The 20377-nt window shown below is 41.8% G+C and overlaps 1 protein-coding gene across 1 annotated transcript in view; it reads left to right on the top strand.

Moving 5' to 3' along the window:
- The window catches only part of LOC126198464 (E3 ubiquitin-protein ligase SH3RF1), a 254667-nt gene that overhangs the window by 117514 nt on the left and 116776 nt on the right, over nt 1–20377 (top strand). Inside the window, exon 10 of the mRNA XM_049934810.1 lies at nt 10676–10866. Within this exon, the coding sequence (XP_049790767.1) occupies nt 10676–10866 (191 nt within the window). The remainder of the gene's footprint in view (nt 1–10675; nt 10867–20377) is intronic.

The following is a 20377-nucleotide window of genomic DNA, read 5'->3' as shown; positions in this document are numbered from 1 at the left end:
CCTGTGTCCATTCATGCGAATGGACAGTTTGTTGTTGGTCATTCCCACATAGAATGCATCACAGGGTAGGCAGGTCAGTTGGTAAATCACGTGGGTGCTTTCACATGTGGCTCTGCCTTTGATCGTGTACACCTTCCGGGTTACAGGACTGGAGTAGGTGGTGGTGGGAAGGTACATTGGACAGGTTTTACACCGGGGGCGGTTACAAGGGTAGGAGCCAGAGGGTAGGGAAGGTGGTTTGGGGATTTCATATGGATGAACTAAGAGGTTACAAAGGTTACGTGGACGGCGGAAAGACACTCTTGGTAGAGTGGGGAGGATTTCATGAAGGATGGATCTCATTTCAGGGCAGGATTTGAGGAAGTCGTATCCCTGCTGGAGAGCCACATTCAGAGTCTGGTCCAGTCCCGGAAAGTATCCTGTCACAAGTGGGGCACTTTTGTGGTTCTTCTGTGGGGGATTCTGGGTTCAAGGGGATGAAGAAGTGGCTCTGGTTATTTGCTTCTGTACCAGGTCGGGAGGGTAGTTGCGAGATGCAAAAGCTGTTGTCAGGTTGTTGGTGTAATGGTTCAGGGATACCGGACTGGAGAAGATTCGTTTGCCACGAAGACCTAGGCTGTAGGGAAGGGGCCGTTTGATGTGGAATGGGTGGCAGCTGTCATAATGGAGGTACTGTTGCTTGTTGGTGGGTTTGATGTGGACGGACATGTGAAGCTGGCCATTGGACAGGTGGAGGTCAACGTCAAGGAAAGTGGCATGGGATTTGGAGTAGGACCAGGTGAATCTGATGGAACCAAAGGAGTTGAGGTTGGAGAGGAAATTCTGGAGTTCTTCTTCACTGTGAGTCCAGATCATGAAGATGTCATCAATAAATATGTACCAAACTTTGGGTTGGCAGGCCTGGGTAACCAAGTAGGCTTACTCTAAGCGACCCATGAATAGGTTGGCGTATGAGGGGGCCATCCTGGTACCCATGGCTGTTCCGTTTAATTGTTGGTATGTCTGGCCTTCAAAAGTGAAGAAGTTGTGGGTCAGGATGAAGCTGGCTAAGGTGATGAGGAAAGAGGTTTTATGTAGGGTGGCAGGTGATCGGCGTGAGAGGAAATGCTCCATCGCAGCGAGGCCCTGGACGTGCGGAATATTTGTATATAAGGAAGTGGAATCAATGGTTACAAGGATGGTTTCCGGGGGTAACAGATTGGGTAAGGATTCCAGGCATTCGAGAAAGTGGTTGGTGTCTTTGATGAAGGATGGGAGACTGCATGTAATGGGTTGAAGGTGTTGATTTACGTAGGCAGAGATACGTTCTGTGGGCGCTTGGTAACCAGCTACAATGGGGCGGCCGGGATGATTGGGTTTGTGGATTTTAGGAAGAAGGTAGAAGGTTGGGGTGCGGGGTGTCGGTGGGGTCAGGAGGTTGATGGAGTCAGGTGAAAGATTTTGCAGGGGGCCTAAGGTTCTGAGGATTCCTTGAAGCTCCGCCTGGACATCGGGAATGGGGTTACCTTGGCAAACTTTGTATGTGGTGTTGTCTGAAAGCTGACGCAGTCCCTCAGCCACATACTCCCGGCGATCAAGTACCACGGTCGTGGAACCCTTGTCCGCCGGAAGAATGACGATGGATCGGTCAGCCTTCAGATCACGGATAGCCTGGGCTTCAGCAGTGGTGATGTTGTGAGTAGGATTAAGGTTTTTTAAGAAGGATTGAGATGCAAGGCTGGAAGTCAGAAATTCCTGGAAGGTTTGGACAGTGTGATTTTGAGGAAGAGGAGGTGGGTCCCGCTGTGACGGAGGATGGAACTGGTCCAGGCAGGGTTCAATTTGGATGGTGTCTTGGGGAGTTGGATCATTAAGAGTAGGATTAGGATCATTTTTCTTCGTGGCAAAGTGATATTTCCAGCAGAGAGTACGAGTGTAGGACAGTAAATCTTTGACGAGGGCTGTTTGGTTGAATCTGGGAGTGGGGCTGAAGGTGAGGCCTTTGGATAGGACAGATGTTTCGTATTGGGAGAGAGGTTTGGAGGAAAGGTTAACTACTGAATTAGGGTGTTGTGGTTACAGATTGTGTTGATTGGAATTTTGAGGTTTTGGAGGGAGTGGAGCTGGAAGTGGGAGATTGAGTAGATGGGAGAGACTGGGTTTGTGTGCAATGAGAGGAGGTTGAGGTTTGCTGGAAAGGTTGTGAAGGGTGAGTGAGTTGCGTTTCCGGAGGTGGGAAACCAGGAGATTGGATAGTTTTTTGAGGTGGAGGGTGGCATGCTGTTCTAATTTACGGTTGGCCTGTAGGAGGATGCTCTGAACAGCTGGTGTGGATGTGGGAGAGGAAAGATTAAGGACTTTCATTAAGAATAGGAGTTGACGGGTGTGTTCATTGGCTGAGTTGATGTGTAGGTGAAGGATTAGGTGGGTGAGGGCAATGGATTGTTCAGTTTGGAACTGGTATAGGGACTGATGGAAAGAAGGGTTGCAGCCAGAGATGGGAACTTTGAGTGTGAGGCCTTTTGGGGTAATGCCAAATGTCAGACAAGCCTGAGTAAATAGAATATGGGAGCGTAATCTGGCTAGGGCGAAGTCATGTTTGCGGAGGGAATGTAAATAAAACTTAATGGGGTCGTTGTGGGGGTGTTGTGAGGGTGACATGGTATTAGAAGGTGGAAAGTGTAACATGAGGCTGAAATGAAAATGAAAATAAAAATATATTTGGAGAGATAAAGGTGAACTGGAAAGTAACTGGAGATCTGGTGTGAAAAAAGGCGAGAAGGTGTTGGTTACAGCTGGGCTATGTTGGACTTGGGTTGGTAGACAACGATGTGCACAAAGGTTAGGTGGTTGTGTTGCCGCCAAAACACATTAAAGGACGGAGAAATTCGAGAAAATTTCGAAAAAACTGTGTGTAATATATTAAAAGGAGTGGTTTTGTGGTGGCAGATTATGAAAATGACGCTAACAATTGTCTGACGAAGAAATAATGACGTTAAAACCTGTGGGAAGCGGATAAAAATTATCAGTGATGTGGGAAAAACGGAAATGGAAATAAAGCGAAAGTTATTAGAACTAGCCGAAATAGTTGTTTAAAAGGTGAAAGGAACTGTTTGTCAACTAGAAATGGTGGATTTTATAGCGGCGGTAGTGTTGAAAGCGGCAAAAAATTTTTTTTGGTTATGGTTTGGAAGTGGGTTACGTATTACTGACTATATAAAGGCGGGATAAAATTGTATGGAAGATTACGGTAAAAAGGAGAAGGTGAATACAAACAAACTACAGGCAAAAACAGAAAGAGGAAATAAGACGACAGAAAAGATTTCGAAATGCAACAGTGACAATAACAAACATAATTGTTGGGTTCAAATTATTGATATCAGTATAATAGAGGGAAACATTCCACGTGGGAAAAATATATCTAAAAACAAAGATGATGTGACTTACCGAACGAAAGCGCTGGCAGGTCGATAGACGCACAAACAAAAACAAACACACACACAAAATTCAAGCTTTCGCAACAAACTGTTGCCTCATCAGGAAAGAGGGAAGGAGAGGGAAAGACGAGAGGATGTGGGTTTTAAGGGAGAGGGTAAGGAGTCATTCCAATCCCGGGAGCGGAAAGACTTACTTTAGGGGGAAAAAAGGATGGGTATACACTAGCGCGCGCACACACACACACACACACACACACACACACACACACACACACACACACACACACACACACATATCCATCCACACATATACAGACACAAGCAGACATATTTAAAGACAAAGAGTTTGGGCAAAGATGTCAGTCGAGGCAGAAGTGAAGAGGCAAAGATGTTGTTGAATGACAGGTGAGGTATGAGTGGCGGCAACTTGAAATTAGCGGAGATTGAGGCCTGGTGGGTAACGGGCAGAGAGGATATATTGAAGAGCAAGTTCCCATCTCCGGAGTTCGGATAGGTTGGTGTTGGTGGGAGGTATCCAGATAACCCGTACGGTGTAACACTGTGCCCCACTTGTGACAGGATACTTTCCGGAACTGGACCAGACTCTGAATGTGGCTCTCCAGCAGGGATACGACTTCCTCAAATCCTGCCCTGAAATGAGATCCATCCTTCATGAAATCCTCCCCACTCCACCAAGAGTGTCTTTCCGCCGTCCACGTAACCTTCGTAACCTGTTAGTTCATCCCTATGAAATCCCCAAACCACCTTCGCTACCCTCTGGCTCCTATCCTTGTAACCGCCCCCGGTGTAAAACCTGTCCCATGCACCCTCCCACCACCACCTACTCCAGTCCTGTAACCCGGAAGGTGTACACGATCAAAGGCAGAGCCACATGTGAAAGCACCCACGCGATTTACCAACTGACCTGCCTACACTGTGATGCATTCTTTGTGGGAATGACCAGCAACAAACTGTCCATTCGCATGAATGGACACAGGCAGACAGTGTTTGTTTGTAATGAGGATCACCCTGTGGCTAAACATGCCTTGGTGCACGGCCAGCACATCTTGGCACAGTGTTACACCGTCCGGGTTATCTGGATACTTCCCACCAACACCAACCTATCCGAACTCCGGAGATGGGAACTTGCTCTTCAATATATCCTCTCTTCCCGTTACCCACCAGGCCTCAATCTCCGCTAATTTCAAGTTGCCGCCACTCATACCTCACCTGTCATTCAACATCATCTTTGCCTCTTCACTTCCGTCTCGACTGACATCTTTGCCCAAACTCTTTGTCTTTAAATATGTCTGCTTGTGTCTGTATATGTGTGGATGGATATGTGTGTGTGTGTGTGTGTGTGTGTGTGTGTGTGTGTGTGTGTGTGCGAGTGTATACCCGTCCTTTTTCCCCCCTAAGGTAAGTCTTTCTGCTCCCGGGATTGGAATGACTCCTTACCCTCTCCCTTAAAACCCACATCCTTTCGTCTTTCCCTCTCCTTCCCTCTTTCCTGATGAGGCAACAGTTTGTTGCGAAAGCTTGAATTTTGTGTGTCTATCGACCTGCCAGCGCTATCGTTCGGTAAGTCATATATATATTTTTCAATGGGTCCAGTGAAAGAGTTAATGCTGTGTGGACACTAAATATACATAATTGACAGTATTCTCAAGAGAATCAAGTACACAATAAGCTGGTTACTCAAATTCAATTCATTTACAGTGAAACATAGAGATAATTGTCCTCTGTCACTCTCAGTCAAGTTGTATTAAAACATTCTTAAAAGAAATGGTAATCAAAGTTATATTAGTGGACTGAAGGAGACAGCCATGATAAATGCATAAAGTTTTAGAAAGAAACCTGGAGAATAATACAATAAAAGTATATCAGCCAGACCAAGAAACTATAGTAGCAAGTAGGGCCATGACACGGGCAGTACTACATACATATTAAAACTGTATCAACTGTAGCAAAGTGTATGAACTCAGAATGAAAATCAAATGGGCCAGAAATAAAAAAGAATGACAAGGAAAACAAAATAAATAGAAGAATAAAAATCCCTGCCATAGAGGATGTATCATTGTGCGAAGAAGTGTGGGCTGATACCAGCTGAATACTGAGGCCGTGGACAAGCGTTATTTGCAGGCAAGTGCAAATAAGGCCCAGAAATAGGTGGAGTAGCAGTAAATAATAAAACCTGAATAAGAGCACTGGGATGCACCCTTACATTCATAGTGTTATATTAATAAAGTAATAAAAACATTTGAAAGGAATGAAGATTCATAATATTGTCATTATTCCAACCTGGATTTTCCATTATTTGTCTTTGAATGTAACGGCATGTCTGAACAAACTTATAGAGGTTTTATTATTTACTGTCTGTCTTACATTTCTCCATGCCACGCCACCTATTTCCAGTTCTACTATGCATTTATCTGTCAACTCACACTTGTCCGTGCACCCAATATTCAGCTTGTTACAGCCAATGTTATTTCTCGCCATGACACGTCAGTTGCTTGTGGTAAGACACATGTCGGTAGTCATTCATGTGGACAGACAGCTTGTTGGTTGTCATGTCTACATAGAATGCAGTACAATGGTTGCAGCTTAGCTTGTAGAGGACATGACTGGTTTCACAGGTAGCCCAGCCTTTGATGGGATAGGTGATGTTAGTGACCAGATTGGAGTAAGTGGTGGTGGGAGGATGTGTGGGACAGGTCTTGAATCTAGGTCTATTACAGGGGTATGGGCCATGAGATAAGGGATTGGGAGCAGGTATTGTGTAAGGATGGGCGAGTATGTTGTGTAGGTTTGGTGGAAGGTGGGATACCACTGTGGGAGGGGTGGGAAGGATATTGGGCAGGACATTTCTCATTTCAGGGCACAACAAGATGTAATCAAAACCCTGGCGGAGATTGTAATTCAGTTGCGCCATATCAAACCTACTAACCACCAGCAATACACCCACTTAGACAGCTCCCACCCATTCTATACCAAGAAGTCCCATCCTCACATCCTAGCCACCCGTGTTCGTCGCATCTGCAGTGACGAGCAGTTTCTCTCGAAATATACCGAGGGTCTCACTGAAGCCTTCACTGACTGTAATTATCCTCCCATCCTTGTACAAAAACAAATCTCCGTTGCCTTGTCTTTCCAGTCTCCCAATGCCCCACCGTCCGGCCACAGAGGAGCATTCCCGTCGTAACTCAGTACCACCCAGGACTGGAGCATCATCATCAGTTATCTGCTATATTAGCAGGTCCTTTGTCTCTCCATTTTCTGCGATCCATTACTTCCTTCTTAAGGCTGCTGTATGTTGTACCGTCCATCATGTCATCCAGTATCTGGAATCTCTTCCTTCCTCGCTTCCTTTTCCCTTCTACATAACCTTCTAAAACTGTTTTTATCAGTCTGTCATTCTTTCTTAATATATGCTCAATCCAATTTCTTTTTCTTCTCTTTATTACATCTAGTAACTGTCTTTTCTCTCCCACTCTTCTCAGTACCTCTTCATTTTTTACTCTGTCCATCCAACTTATTCTTTCCATCCTCCGACATGTCCACATGGCTGGAGCAACTGAATTAAATTCTCTGCCAGGATTTCGATTACTTCTTGTTGTGCCCTGAAATGAGAAATGTCCTGTCCACTGTCCTTCCCACCCCTCCCACAGTGGTATTCCGCTGTCCACTGAACCTACTGAATATACTCGTCCATCCTTACACAACCCCTGCTCCCAATCCCTTACCTTATGGCTCATACCCTGTGATAGACCTAGGTGCAAGACCTGTCCCATATATCCTCCCACTACCACCTACTCCAGTCAGGTCCCTAACATCACGTATCCTATCAAAGGCATGGCTACCTGTGAAACGAGTCACGTCTTCTACAAGCTGAGCTGCAACCATTGTGCTGCATTCTATGTAGACATGACAACCAACAAGCTATCTGTCTGCATGAACGGCCACCGACAAACTGTGGCCTAGAAGCAAGTGGATCACCCTGTTACTGAACACGCTGCCAAATATGATATCCTTAATTTCAGTGACTGCTTCACAGCCTGTGCCATATGGGTCCTTCCCATCAACTCCAGCTTTTCTGAATTGCGCAGGTGGGAACTTTCCCTGCAACATATCCTACTTTCCCGCAACCTTCTCGCCTCAACTTTCGTTAGTCGCTGTCCACCCATCCAACCCCTTCTCTGCTCCCATTCTGGCACTACACAGCCGTCATTCCACCACCACACTCAGTTCTTATTTATTTATTTATTTCTTATTTAATTTTTTGTTTATTTATTTTATTTATTATTCATTTATTTCTCTCTATTTCGTTCCTTTTCTGCTATGCCCCCCCCCCCCCCCAAATCTCTCCCATGCTCGCCGCCCAACTTGCAACACTTCACTGTCCTCCACTCCATCCCCACAATACTATCCCCTCCCCTCACTGCCCCAGCTTCCGCCTTTCCCCCCACCCAGCCGCAGCTCTCTCTCTGTGTGTGTGTGTGTGTGGGGGGGGGGGGGCTATTGTTGACAAAGGCCACTGGCCAAAAGCTTTGAGTGTGAAAATCTTTTTGTTGTGCCTATCTGCAACTCAGCATCTCCGCTATATGGTGAGTGGCAACTTTCCTTTCTATAATATTGCTACATTCCATCCTGGATTTTCCATTGTTCGAAACTGTAATACCTTTCATATGTGCAGCCTCCTACTGCTGCTTGGTGAGTAGACTTTTTATCGATCCAATTAGTTATACTGTACTTGTATTAGAGGGATCCTTACTTTGCCAGTATATAGGAAACTATAGTGGTTTGTGTAAAGCTATGCAAATGCTTTGTGGACAGTATTAAATGGAAGCAGAAGTTTGATTAGTGTAGGAGGGGGAGGAGGAGGAACAGTGTTTTTTTTTGTTTTGTTTTTCTTCCTGCCTGCCTGCAGTGCTGTGTTCTGCCTGTTTATATATCTCTGTATTTGAATACTAATGCCTTTACCAGTTTCTATGGCACTTCATGTAATTGTGCCTATCTGCAACTTGAGGTGTCTTCTTTAAGGTAAATAGCAGTCTGTCCTTTCCTACACTATTGACATTCCTCCCTGGAGCTTCCACTGTTTGACTTTGTTACTTTTAACCTATTTTATATTTTTAATCTATAAGTACATGTAATTATCATTACTGTAGAGTAGCACTAGTCATAATTTGTGTTAATATATTATGCAGAAGTGGCCCACAGCATTTGTTTCTGTCTCTTAATATATAACTTGACTCGTTCCACACGCCTGAAGGCACTCCTCCATGGTGGGTGGGATTGAATGAATCAGGCAGTGAAAACTGAACAGAAATTCATTTGAGGGCAAAGATGCAAAATTGAAGTATTTCATGAATTGACTAATACGTGGTCCATGTCGTGGTTGGTGGGGTTTTCTGCCAGTATTTTCTTCACTGCTGCCTTAACCGCACAATCCTGAAAGGAGAAGACTTTGAATAGTATCTGAACTTGCTCATAATCCATGGAATTGCCAGTTGAAATGAAATGCTCGACCATCATATATTTGGTTGTAGAAGACAAGTGTGTCATCTGTGTTCTGTGTATCATTCCTGTACAGTGTATGTAGTTTGTCCTATATAACTTTTACTGAATGCACATAAGATTCTTATAGATTCAGGCAGAAGATCACTATTCACTTGGTATTTCTTCATAGTTCTGAAGAAATATTTCTGATGCATGGAAGAAAAGCTGTACACTTTACATCATCATCAGCTCTTTCCTCTTCATTGGTTTGATATTTTGACTAGCAGAGCTTCCATAATATGCTGCAACTATCTATTTTTCTTAAAAACAATCACAGGGTGTAACAGTTCAAGCCCATTCAGGCGGACAGCAGGTTCATTTTGTGTGTGTGTGTGTGTGTGTGTGTGTGTGTGTGTGTGTGTGTGTACGTACTGTTGTAACAAAATTCACAATGACATAATTTTTCAGGATAACCACTCTGGTTTTTAATGCACTTTTTCTACCATTGCACAAGCTTGCCAATGCTCTCAGAAAAAGTTTTTCAGCTGAACAGCAAGACAGCTTATCTACTTCCACTGCTTCAATCCCCTCTTCATCGGAGGTCTATTAATGGTCGCTTAAACAGTTTTAAGTAACAAAACAAATGGAAATTTGACAGGGCGAGATAAGGACTGTATGTGAAATGCTCAAACACCTCAAAATTCATACTCTGAAGAGGCAGAACAATGAAGGCAGGGATATGTGGGTGCACATTGTCATGAAAAAAAAATAAATAAATAATACATTGTTTGGCAATAGAAGTGAGTGTTGTGTTTTGAATTGCAGGCTGTAACTCGCTGTGAAGCATATCATTGTAGTATTGACCATTTTCTGTTGACCCTTTTTCCAGCCAATGTTCCAGAATTTGTCCTTGTGTGTCCCCCAAAAAAAGCTGTGAACAACACTTTTTTCTGCAGAGGGTTGACTCTTGAATTTCTTTTGGTTGGCGGTTTGGGATGTTTCCATTCCATGCTGCGGTGCTTGCTCTCTGGTGGAAATTGATTAACCCATCTTTTGTCTCTATTGATGATTTCTTTCAAAAACATTTTATTTAATTGGCATGACAGTGCAGTAGCTGCTGATAGATTCTCACACAACTCTTCATTGAATTGTTTTGGGACTCCTCCCACACAGACTGTATGAAAGCTGAGCCTGTTATGAATGAAGCCACGCAGAGCCATGACTAATGTGTATTTAGTTTTTCACTTTATCAAAAGTCACTTGTCACTTATGCAGAATCAGGTTAACAACTTGTTAAATGTTGACAACAGTAATATGACTGGACATCTGTTCCTGCTCTTTCCTTGGTCTTCTTGCTTGTTTGGCTACAATTGAATTGTTCAGTCCTCTGGTGAACATTTCTCCATGGGAAAACAATGTGCCGAAAGTTTTATGAACTTCAGCTCTTGGCACGCCTTCAGACAACACAAAATAATTTACAGAACTCTGTTCTTCATCTGTGCAAATGAAAAGTGGCATAACTATGTTTACTCCACAAGAGCACAAAATGAACTGATGTGACCTGCTACAAGTAAAGAGAATAGTGCCATCTACTGGCTGGCTAGAGCACTAAGCTGTTCTAGATAATTAGAACAAAAGTGTAGACACTTACTGACTTACTCTCAGGTCTAGCTAGCATGTGACATTATGGTAGAGTATGAAGTTAGCTTACATTGTTTTCTAGGAACATGCCATGTTTTATATTTGTGTGTTATCTTCAGAGCACTACCTAGTCTGCACAACCAGCTGCGCTGTGCGGTCCGTGTTGCTTCTGGCACGGGCAGTAGCTCCCCACGAGCAAATGGAACTCCACCCTTGGAACCTCGCAGTTACACTCGTTCCAGGCAAGGACCTGCCACCCTGCCCTATAGTCCTAAGCAGCAGTCACATGGACCTGCACTAGACTTATTGAGTGAGTATTAGTGATTGATCTCTCTGCTTTAATTTGTTTGGGTTTGTGGAGTCACTGAATGTACATTCTGCGTGGGTGTCACGAACGTATGCTATAAGGAAGATGAAGATTATATTATATTAGATTAGATTAGATTAGTTTTCGTTCCATAGATCCGTGCTGAGGAGATCCTCGTGGATGTGGAACATGTTATATATATAGAGGGAAACATTCCACGTAGGAAAAATATATCTAAAAACAAAGATGATGTGACTTGACAAATGAAAGTGCTGGCAGGTCGACAGACACACAAACATACACACAAAATTCAAGCTTTCGCAACAAACTGTTGCCTCATCAGGAAAGAGGGAAGGAGAGGGAAAGACGAAAGGATGTGGGTTTTAAGGGAGAGGGTAAGGAGTCATTCCAATCCCGGGAGCGGAAAGACTTACCTTAGGCGGAAAAAAGGATGGGTATACACTCGCGCACACACACACACACACACATCCATCCACACATATACAGACACAAGCAGACATATTTAAAGACAAAGAGTTTGGGCAGAGATGTCAGTCGAGGCAGAAGTGCAGAGGCAAAGATGTTGTTGAATGACAGATGAGGTATGAGTGGCGGCAACTTGAAATTAGCGGAGATTGAGGCCTGGTGGATAACGGGAAGAGAGGATATATTGAAGAGCAAGTTCCCATCTCCGGAGTTCGGATAGGTTGGTGTTAGTGGGAAGTATCCAGATAACCCGGACGGTGTAACACTGTGCCAAGATGTGCTGGCCGTGCACCAAGGCATGTTTAGCCACAGGGTGATCTTCATTACCAACAAACACTGTCTGCCTGTGTCCATTTATGCGAATGGACAGTTTGTTGCTGGTCATTCCCACATGGAATGCGTCACAGTGTAGGCAGGTCAGTTGGTAGATCACATGGGTGCTTTCACATGTGGCTCTGCCTTTGATCGTGCCATTGGCCAGCTTCACACGTCCGTCCACATCAAACCCACCAACAAGCAACAGTACCTCCATTACGACAGCTGCCACCCATTCCACATCAAACGGTCCCTTCCCTACAGCCTAGGTCTTCGTGGCAAATGAATCTGCTCCAGTCCGGAATCCCTGAACCATTACACCAACAACCTGACAACAGCTTTTGCATCCCGCAACTACCCTTCCGACCTGGTACAGAAGCAAATAACCAGAGCCACTTCCTCATCCTCTCAAACCCAGAACCTCCCACAGAAGAACCACAAAAGTGCCCCACTTGTGACAGGATACTTTCTGGAACTGGATCAGATTCTGAATGTGGCTCTCCAGCAGGGATACGACTTCCTCAAATCCTGCCCTGAAATGAGATTCATCCTTCATGAAATCCTCCCCACTCCACCAAGAGTGTCTTTCCGCCGTCCACCTAACCTTCGTAACCTCTTAGTTCATCCCTATGAAATCCCCAAACCACCTTCCCTACCCTCTGGCTCCTACCCTTGTAACCGCCCCCGGTGTAAAACCTGTCCCATGCACCCTCCCACCACCACCACCACCACCACCACCACCACCTACTCCAGTCCTGTAACCCGGAAGGTGTACACGATCAAAGGCAGAGCCACGTGTGAAAGCACCCACGTGATCTACCAACTGACCTGCCTACACTGTGACGCATTCTATGTGGGAATGACCAGCAACAAACTGTCCATTCGCATGAATGGACACAGGCAGACAGTGTTTGTTGGTAATGAGGATCACCCTGTGGCTAAACATGCCTTGATGCACGGCCAGCACATCTTGGCACAGTGTTACACCGTCCGGGTTATCTGGATACTTCCCACTAACACCAACCTATCCGAACTCCGGAGATGGGAACTTGCTCTTCAATATATCCTCTCTTCCCGTTATCCACCGGGCCTCAATCTCCGCTAATTTCAAGTTGCCGCCACTCATACCTCACCTGTCATTCAACAACATCTTTGCCTCTGCACTTCTGCCTCGACTGACATCTCTGCCCAAACTCTTTGTCTTTAAATATGTCTGCTTGTGTCTGTATATGTGTGGATGGATATGTGTGTGTGCGCGCGAGTGTATACCCGTCCTTTTTTCCCCCTAAGGTAAGTCTTTCCGCTCCCGGGATTGGAATGACTCCTTACCCTCTCCCTTAAAACCCACATCCTTTCGTCTTTCCCTCTCCTTCCCTCTTTCCTGATGAGGCAACAGTTTGTTGCGAAAGCTTGAATTTTGTGTGTATGTTTGTGTGTCTGTCGACCTGCCAGCACTTTCATTTGGTAAGTCACATCATCTTTGTATATATATATATATATATATATATATATATATATATATATATATATATATATATATAGGGAAACATTTCACGTGGGAAAAATATATCTAAAAACAAAGATGATGTGACTTACCAAACGAAAGCGCTGGCACGTCAATAGACACACAAACAAACACAAACATACACACAAAATTCAAGCTTTCGCAACAAACTGTTGCCTCATCAGGAAAGAGGGAAGGAGAGGGAAAGACGAAAGGATGTGGGTTTTAAGGGAGTGGGTAAGGAGTCATTCCAATCCCGGGAGCGGAATGACTTACCTTAGGGGGAAAAAAGGACGGGTATACACTCGCGCACACACACACAAATCCATCCACACATTACAGACACAAGCAGACATATTTAAAGTTCGGGCCCTTAAAACCCACATCCTTTCGTCTTTCCCTCTCCTTCCCTCTTTCCTGATGAGGCAACAGTTTGTTGCGAAAGCCTGAATTTTGTGTGATGTTTGTGTTTGTTTGTGTGTCTATCGACGTGCCAGCGCTTTCGTTATATATATATATATATATATATATATATATATATATATATATATATATAAGCGCTGGCAGGTCGATAGACACACAAACAAACACAAATATACACACAAAATTCAAGCTTTCGCAACAAACTGTTGCCTCATCAGGAAAGAGGGAAGGAGAGGGAAAGACGAAAGGATGTGGGTTTTAAGGGAGAGGGTAAGGAGTCATTCCAATCCCGGGAGCGGAAAGACTTACCTTAGGGGGAAAAAAGGACAGGTATACACTCGCACACACACACATATCCATCCACACATACAGACACAAGCAGAAATATGTCTGCTTGTGTCTGTATGTGTGGATGGATATGTGTGTGTGTGCGAGTGTATACCTGTCCTTTTTTCCCCCTAAGGTAAGTCTTTCCGCTCCCGGGATTGGAATGACTCCTTACCCTCTCCCTTAAAACCCACATCCTTTCGTCTTTCCCTCTCCTTCCCTCTTTCCTGATGAGGCAACAGTTTGTTGCGAAAGCTTGAATTTTGTGTGTATATTTGTGTTTGTTTGTGTGTCTATCGACCTGCCAGCGCTTTTGTTTGGTAAGTCTCATCATCTTTCTTTTTAGATATATTTTTTCCACGTGGAATGTTTCCCTCTGTTATATATATATATATATATATATATATATATATATATATATATATATATATATATATATATATATATTAAAGCTGAAATAACAATACTAATAGTATGAATATATAAAATACATCATTTGTTTCTATTAAAAAATTCGTTAATGGAGTAGAAGGAGTTGGCCACTAGTAAGTCTTTCAGGCTCCTTTTAAACTGATCTTTATTTGTAACTAAATTTTTTATGTTTACTGGCAAATTATTGAAGATGAGTGTTCCTGAGTAGTGGACCCCTTTTTGAACTAAAATAAGTGCTTTTAAGTCCTTGTGCAGATCATTTTTGTTCCTGGTATTGTATGTATGAACTGAGCTGTTTGTTGGAAAAAGAGATATATTATTTAGGACAAATTTCATTAATGAGTAAATATACTGAGAGGCAGTAGTTAGTATACCCAGTTCATTGAAGAAGTTTCTACAGGACGTCCGTGAATTTACTCCACAAATAATACGTATTACACGCTTTTGGACTCTGAAAACTTTTGTTTGACTTGAAGAGTTACCCCAAAATATTATACCATATGACATTATGGAATGAAAGTAGACAAAGTATGCAAACTTTTTCATTTTTATGTCGCCTATGTCTGCTAACACTCGAATTGCAAATACAGATTTGTTAAGGCGTTTCTGCAGTTCTGTGGTGTGCTCTTCCCAACTGAATATATTATCAAGTTGTAATCCCAGGAATTTAAGACTGTCAACCTCTTCTATCTGCTCTTCTTCGTATTTTATGCATATGCTGGGTGGAAACCTCTTACAGGTTCTGAATTGCATATAGTGAGTCTTTTCGAAGTTTAATGTCAGTGAGTTGGCTTTAAACCATTTATTAATATCCGTGAAAATATCATTAGCAGATGTTTCTAGAACTACACTTGACATACTATTTATTGCAATACTTGTGTCATCTGCAAACAAAATGAACTCTGCTTCTGGCAGTGTAACTGATGAGAGATCATTAATGTACACAAGAAAAAGCAATGGCCCTGAGATGGATCCTTGTGGGACACCACATGTAATTTCTTTCCATTCTGATGATGACTGATGACTTAATTCACTAGTCCCTTGCACTGACACCCTTTGTTTCCTGTTAGTGAGGTATGACTTGAACCATTTTGCAGCACTGCCCGTGACACCATAGAACTCTAATTTACTTAAAAGGATGTTGTGGTTCGCACAATCAAATGCCTTTGACAAATCACAGAAAATACCTGCTGCTTGTAATTTGTTATTTAATGAATTAAGTACATTTTCACTGTAGGTGTAAATAGCCTTCTCGATATCAGAACCCTTCAGAAATCCAAACTGTGTTCTTGATAATGTTATTTGTGGTCAGATGGTTGAGCAGCTGCCTGTACATTACTTTTTCTAAAATTTTTGAGAATGCTGGCAAAAGTGAAATCGGTCTGTAGTTTGATGGTATCTCTTTATCCCCTTTCTTGAATAGAGGCTTAACATCTGCATATTTTAGCCAGTCAGGAAATGTCCCAGTTATAATTGACTGGTTACACAAGTAACTTAGAATTGTACTAAACTCACAAGAACATGCCTTAATTAACTTTGTTGATATTTCATGGTACCCACTAGAATGCTTTGTTTTTAAAGATTTTATTATGGACGTTATTTCTTTTGGTGAAGTGAGTGATATATTCATGTACTTGAAGCTATTTGTGAAGGCTAGTTTCAGATATTCAAGGGCATTATTTACTGATCCTGAAAGTCCCATTCTATCAGTAACGGATATAAAGTACTTGTTAAATAGATTTGCCACACTATGCCCATCAGTTACTAATGTGTCATCTACCCTCAGTGCTATTTGCTCCTGTTCCTTTCTGGTTCTACCAGTCTGCTCTTTCACTATATCCCATATTGTTTTTATTTTGTTCCCTGACATTGCTATCTTCTTCTCGTAGTGCATTTGTTTAGACGTCTGAATTACCTTTTTTAATGTTTTACAGTATTCCTTGTATTTAGCTAAATCATCAGCACTGGAGCTATTCTTGGTCGACAGATACATTTTCCTTTTTGTCTTACAGGAAATCTTTATTCCTTGTGTAATCCATGGTTTTATTATAGACATCTGTTTAATTTGAGTAACTTTTAGAGGAAAACAGTTTTCAAACATGGTACTGACATTGTTCATGAATGTGTTATATTTTTCATTCATGTCATGAGCACTATAAACATTTTTTCCAGTTCATATCTTTGAGCAGTTTTCTAAAACACTCAATTTTTGGTTGATTGACTACTCTCCTGTACTCAGATTTAGCAGTCTTGATAATCTGCTTAGAATTTACATCTAAAACAAGGAGCTGCATGTCATGATCTGATAGTCCATTTATAACAGGTTTTATGATATGATTTTGTTCCTTTGATTTGTCTATAAAAATGTTATCAATGGCTGTCCTTGAGGATTTAGTGATCCTAGTTGGAAAGTTTACAGTGTGAGTTAGATTGAAAGACAACATTACTAACTGCAGTGAATGTTTACTGGAAGATTGCATTGGAAAATCTGTATTAAAGTCACCAGCAATCAAAATTTCTTTGTTTCTTCCTGTTAAATAACCCAAAAGAGCTCCTAGATGATCTAAGAATAGATATAATTTCCTGCAGGTGCTCGGTAAATAGTTATTATTATATAGGATATGTTATGGAACTCTACTTCTGTTGCACATGCTTCTAGATGCTGCTCTAAACAGAATTTATTAATGTCAATGTTCTTGAATTTATGGCAGTTTTTGATAAATGTGGCGACTCCACCTCCATCCATATCTACTCTGCAGAAGTAGGAAGCTAGCTTAAATCCTGAAATGTCTAACATATCTATATCAGTGGTCACTTGATGTTCAGAGAGGCAGATTATGTCAATTTGGTTAGATGAATTCATTTCATCGATACAAATGAGTAGTTCATCAACTTTATTTCTAAGTCCCGGAATGTTCTGGCGTAATAAAGATAACTGATACTGCATACTAATGGGATTGTAACTGCTTTGGCGAAGATGAACTGGCAGTTTCTGATTACTTTCTGTTAAACACTGTTTAAATGGAGGCTGTATGATACAATCTGACTCCTGTTCATCTGTTTTCTCAAACTGAGTGTCTGCCAATCTCTCTTAAAACTCGTTTTCTTTCCCCCTTCCCTATCCTAAAAAAGGCATCCCTCTGACACCTGTGACCACTGGTATTTTACCACTTGTGCCAGTGACCCCCTTAAGTTTTCTGCAATCGACCCAGACAGTTTTCCCTTTCCTATTGAGGTGAAGACCATGCCTAGTGTAGTCCCACCTACTGATAGCATCCACAGGAATCAAACCAATATGGGACCCTATATCCGTCCTAAGCAGCCACTCCAACTCCAAGTTCACCCTCCCTACGGAAGAGTTCAAATGAGGCCGATCATGGCATCTCAACACATACACAAATCCCACACTTGTATGCTTCGTTGCTGATGCTATCTTCACCAGGTCACTCTCTATGGAATATTCAGCGTCTCTGTCAGTGCTATTTCCCGGACCACCCACTATAACCACGGCATCCTCCTTTGTGAAATCCTTGCATAAAGCACCTACATCCTCTGTTACCTGACCCAGATCTGCACTAGGCTTGAAAAAGTTTGTGACCTGGTACTCTGGACCTAGATTTTCCTGCAGTAGTTGGCCAACACCTCTACCATGGGAACTACCAAACAACAGAACTTTCTTTCTCTTTACGAATTTCCCTACCTTTTTCAAGTCCTTGAAAGCTTGTTGTGCCCTTTCTACAGCTTCAGCTACATGAGGCTCATCCGATTCTGACTGAGGCAACAGGTCAAATCTATTTTCAAGATTTATGACAAAGCTGTCTGATGCTCTCCTTTGCCTGTTCCCCCTATTACCTGTTGCCACTTCCCACCTCTGTTCACCCTTCTCCCTCTTTAACCTGTCCAGATCCTCCCTTGCTTTGTCTAGGTCAGCGTGAAGAGCTGCAATTTTCCCTTCCTGTTCCAGTATTTTCCTATCTCTACTACAGATCCTACAATACCACTGGTGAGCCTCATTTATGTCCCCATTTCCCACGCCACTACATTCGCCCCAATGAAAGAAACTACAGCACCCATCACACCACACCCCGGAACTAACGATCCTACGGCATGTCACACACTTCTCACTCATGGTAAAAACAGAAATCGTATAAGCTGATTTAAGTAGTGACTAAAACGTCAACAAAGGACCCTAGAAACTATTCAGGCAGATATAAATAAATTGAAAGAGTACTGAATAAAAAACTGGTGATTACTTATAACTCACTGTTTACTTACGATACGCGCGCGTGAAATTAAGCCTAAAATCCGTGCTATAGGTGCGAGAAGGAAAATAAACTTCTTACCCTGTTTAATCTTCTTTAACACTTCACTTCACTAACACTTCCACTAATGTAACAACACTTATATTTATACCAACTGGAAACGTTTATCTATAAGTTTAATTCACTGCTTACTTACGATTCGCGCGCGTGAAATTAGGCCTAGGATTCGTGCTACAGGCGCGAGAAGAAAAATACGCTTCTTACCCCGTTTAATCTTATTTTATACTTCACTAACACTTCCACTAATTCAACAACACTTATATTATATTTATAACACCTGTACACGTTTAAAAATAGCTTAATAACAACGCTTTTTATAATTATTTAGTGCAGCAAATACTCGAAGAGTCCGTGTTGGTGCAGTGTTGCCAACCAACACCATCTCTTATTAGTTTCATCATTTTTATTTGCATTTAATTGATATTGAAAGTTTTTCTCCGTTGATCTTTCTTAGGTGATGTAAATTTACAACATGCAAATAGAATAAATTTGAATGATGAAATAATAGAGTATAACACATAGCCAGACAGGTTTCATTAACAGTGGTAAAGTGAAAAATACATTTTTCTCAGAAATTATAGTTTCATGAATAGTTTCAAAAACTAATGCAGGTGAAAATATTTTTAGCTTTATTTTTGCTCATGGAATAGTGTGCAAAAATAATTGAAAAACTTGTTGTCTTTTAAAAAAATTGAACAGCTTTGTTAGAAAATTTTGTGAGTGTGAAATGATCTTTTGATAAATTTCTGTGGGTGATGTCCTGAAGTACATGAATAATACACATAATCAAAATAAATAAGGCAGTAAAAACAGTTGTTACAATTATGCCTGTGACATCACTTGAAGGAAATGTTTTTCCCTCCTCCAGAACTTGAAAACCAAGCAGAAAGGCAACTGTTGACTTTATTTTACCTTTAAACAATAACAAACATTCTTGGAAGCAGTACATTTGTATAGAGGCAGCTTGGTGTGGAATAAATTTGGTTGAACTTGGGACACTAATTTCTGCTTATGTTAGATAATCTGGGAAGACAACTGTGTCAAAAGCAGCAGCAGCTGCTGCTGCTGCAGCTGATGATGATCAGTCAATGCTTAAAATTTTAATTTTGTGTGAAATATTAATTGAAAGACTTTATCATTCCTCCATCTTCTTCTTTTGTTTCTTCTCTTCTTTGAGACTCCTAATACAATAGTAAATAATTTAAAAGCATTCATCGATGATTAGTACATTGACAACTGTTCTTAATGGCCCGTTGTAGTGAATTCTACTGTACAAAATACAGTTAGCGATTTTGATTTGCGCAAAAATACAGCTGAAAATCAAATTCATCATTATGTTAAAATTAGGTTTTTTTTTTCTATTCTTGAGCCTGACTTTATCAACTCCACCTGGAACAATGTAGGTACAGTTAGATGTGTTTTGGTGTGAGTTGTGTAACTGATGTCGAGGCTCCTGCATCTGCTTCTGCAGAGATTTTTTTCACAGACAGGATGTCAAACTATACAGATTATATAAAATCAGTAATACACCAATAATTAAAAACAATTTTTTTTTTTTAAATTGTTATCTTTCCCACAAATCACTAAGTAAGCAGCTGTTTGCAATCAAAAAGTACGGATGATCATCCTAAACCATGTCCTGTTGTTTTTTGCAAACTTAGTTATTTTCTCTCCCTCACAGTATGCAGATGACATTAAATTTATA

Source organism: Schistocerca nitens, chromosome 8 (assembly GCF_023898315.1).
Source record: "Schistocerca nitens isolate TAMUIC-IGC-003100 chromosome 8, iqSchNite1.1, whole genome shotgun sequence".
Lineage (NCBI taxonomy): Eukaryota > Metazoa > Arthropoda > Insecta > Orthoptera > Acrididae > Schistocerca > Schistocerca nitens.
The sequence above is the reverse complement of the archived record's forward strand: the minus strand, read 5'-3'. Positions and strand labels throughout refer to the sequence as shown.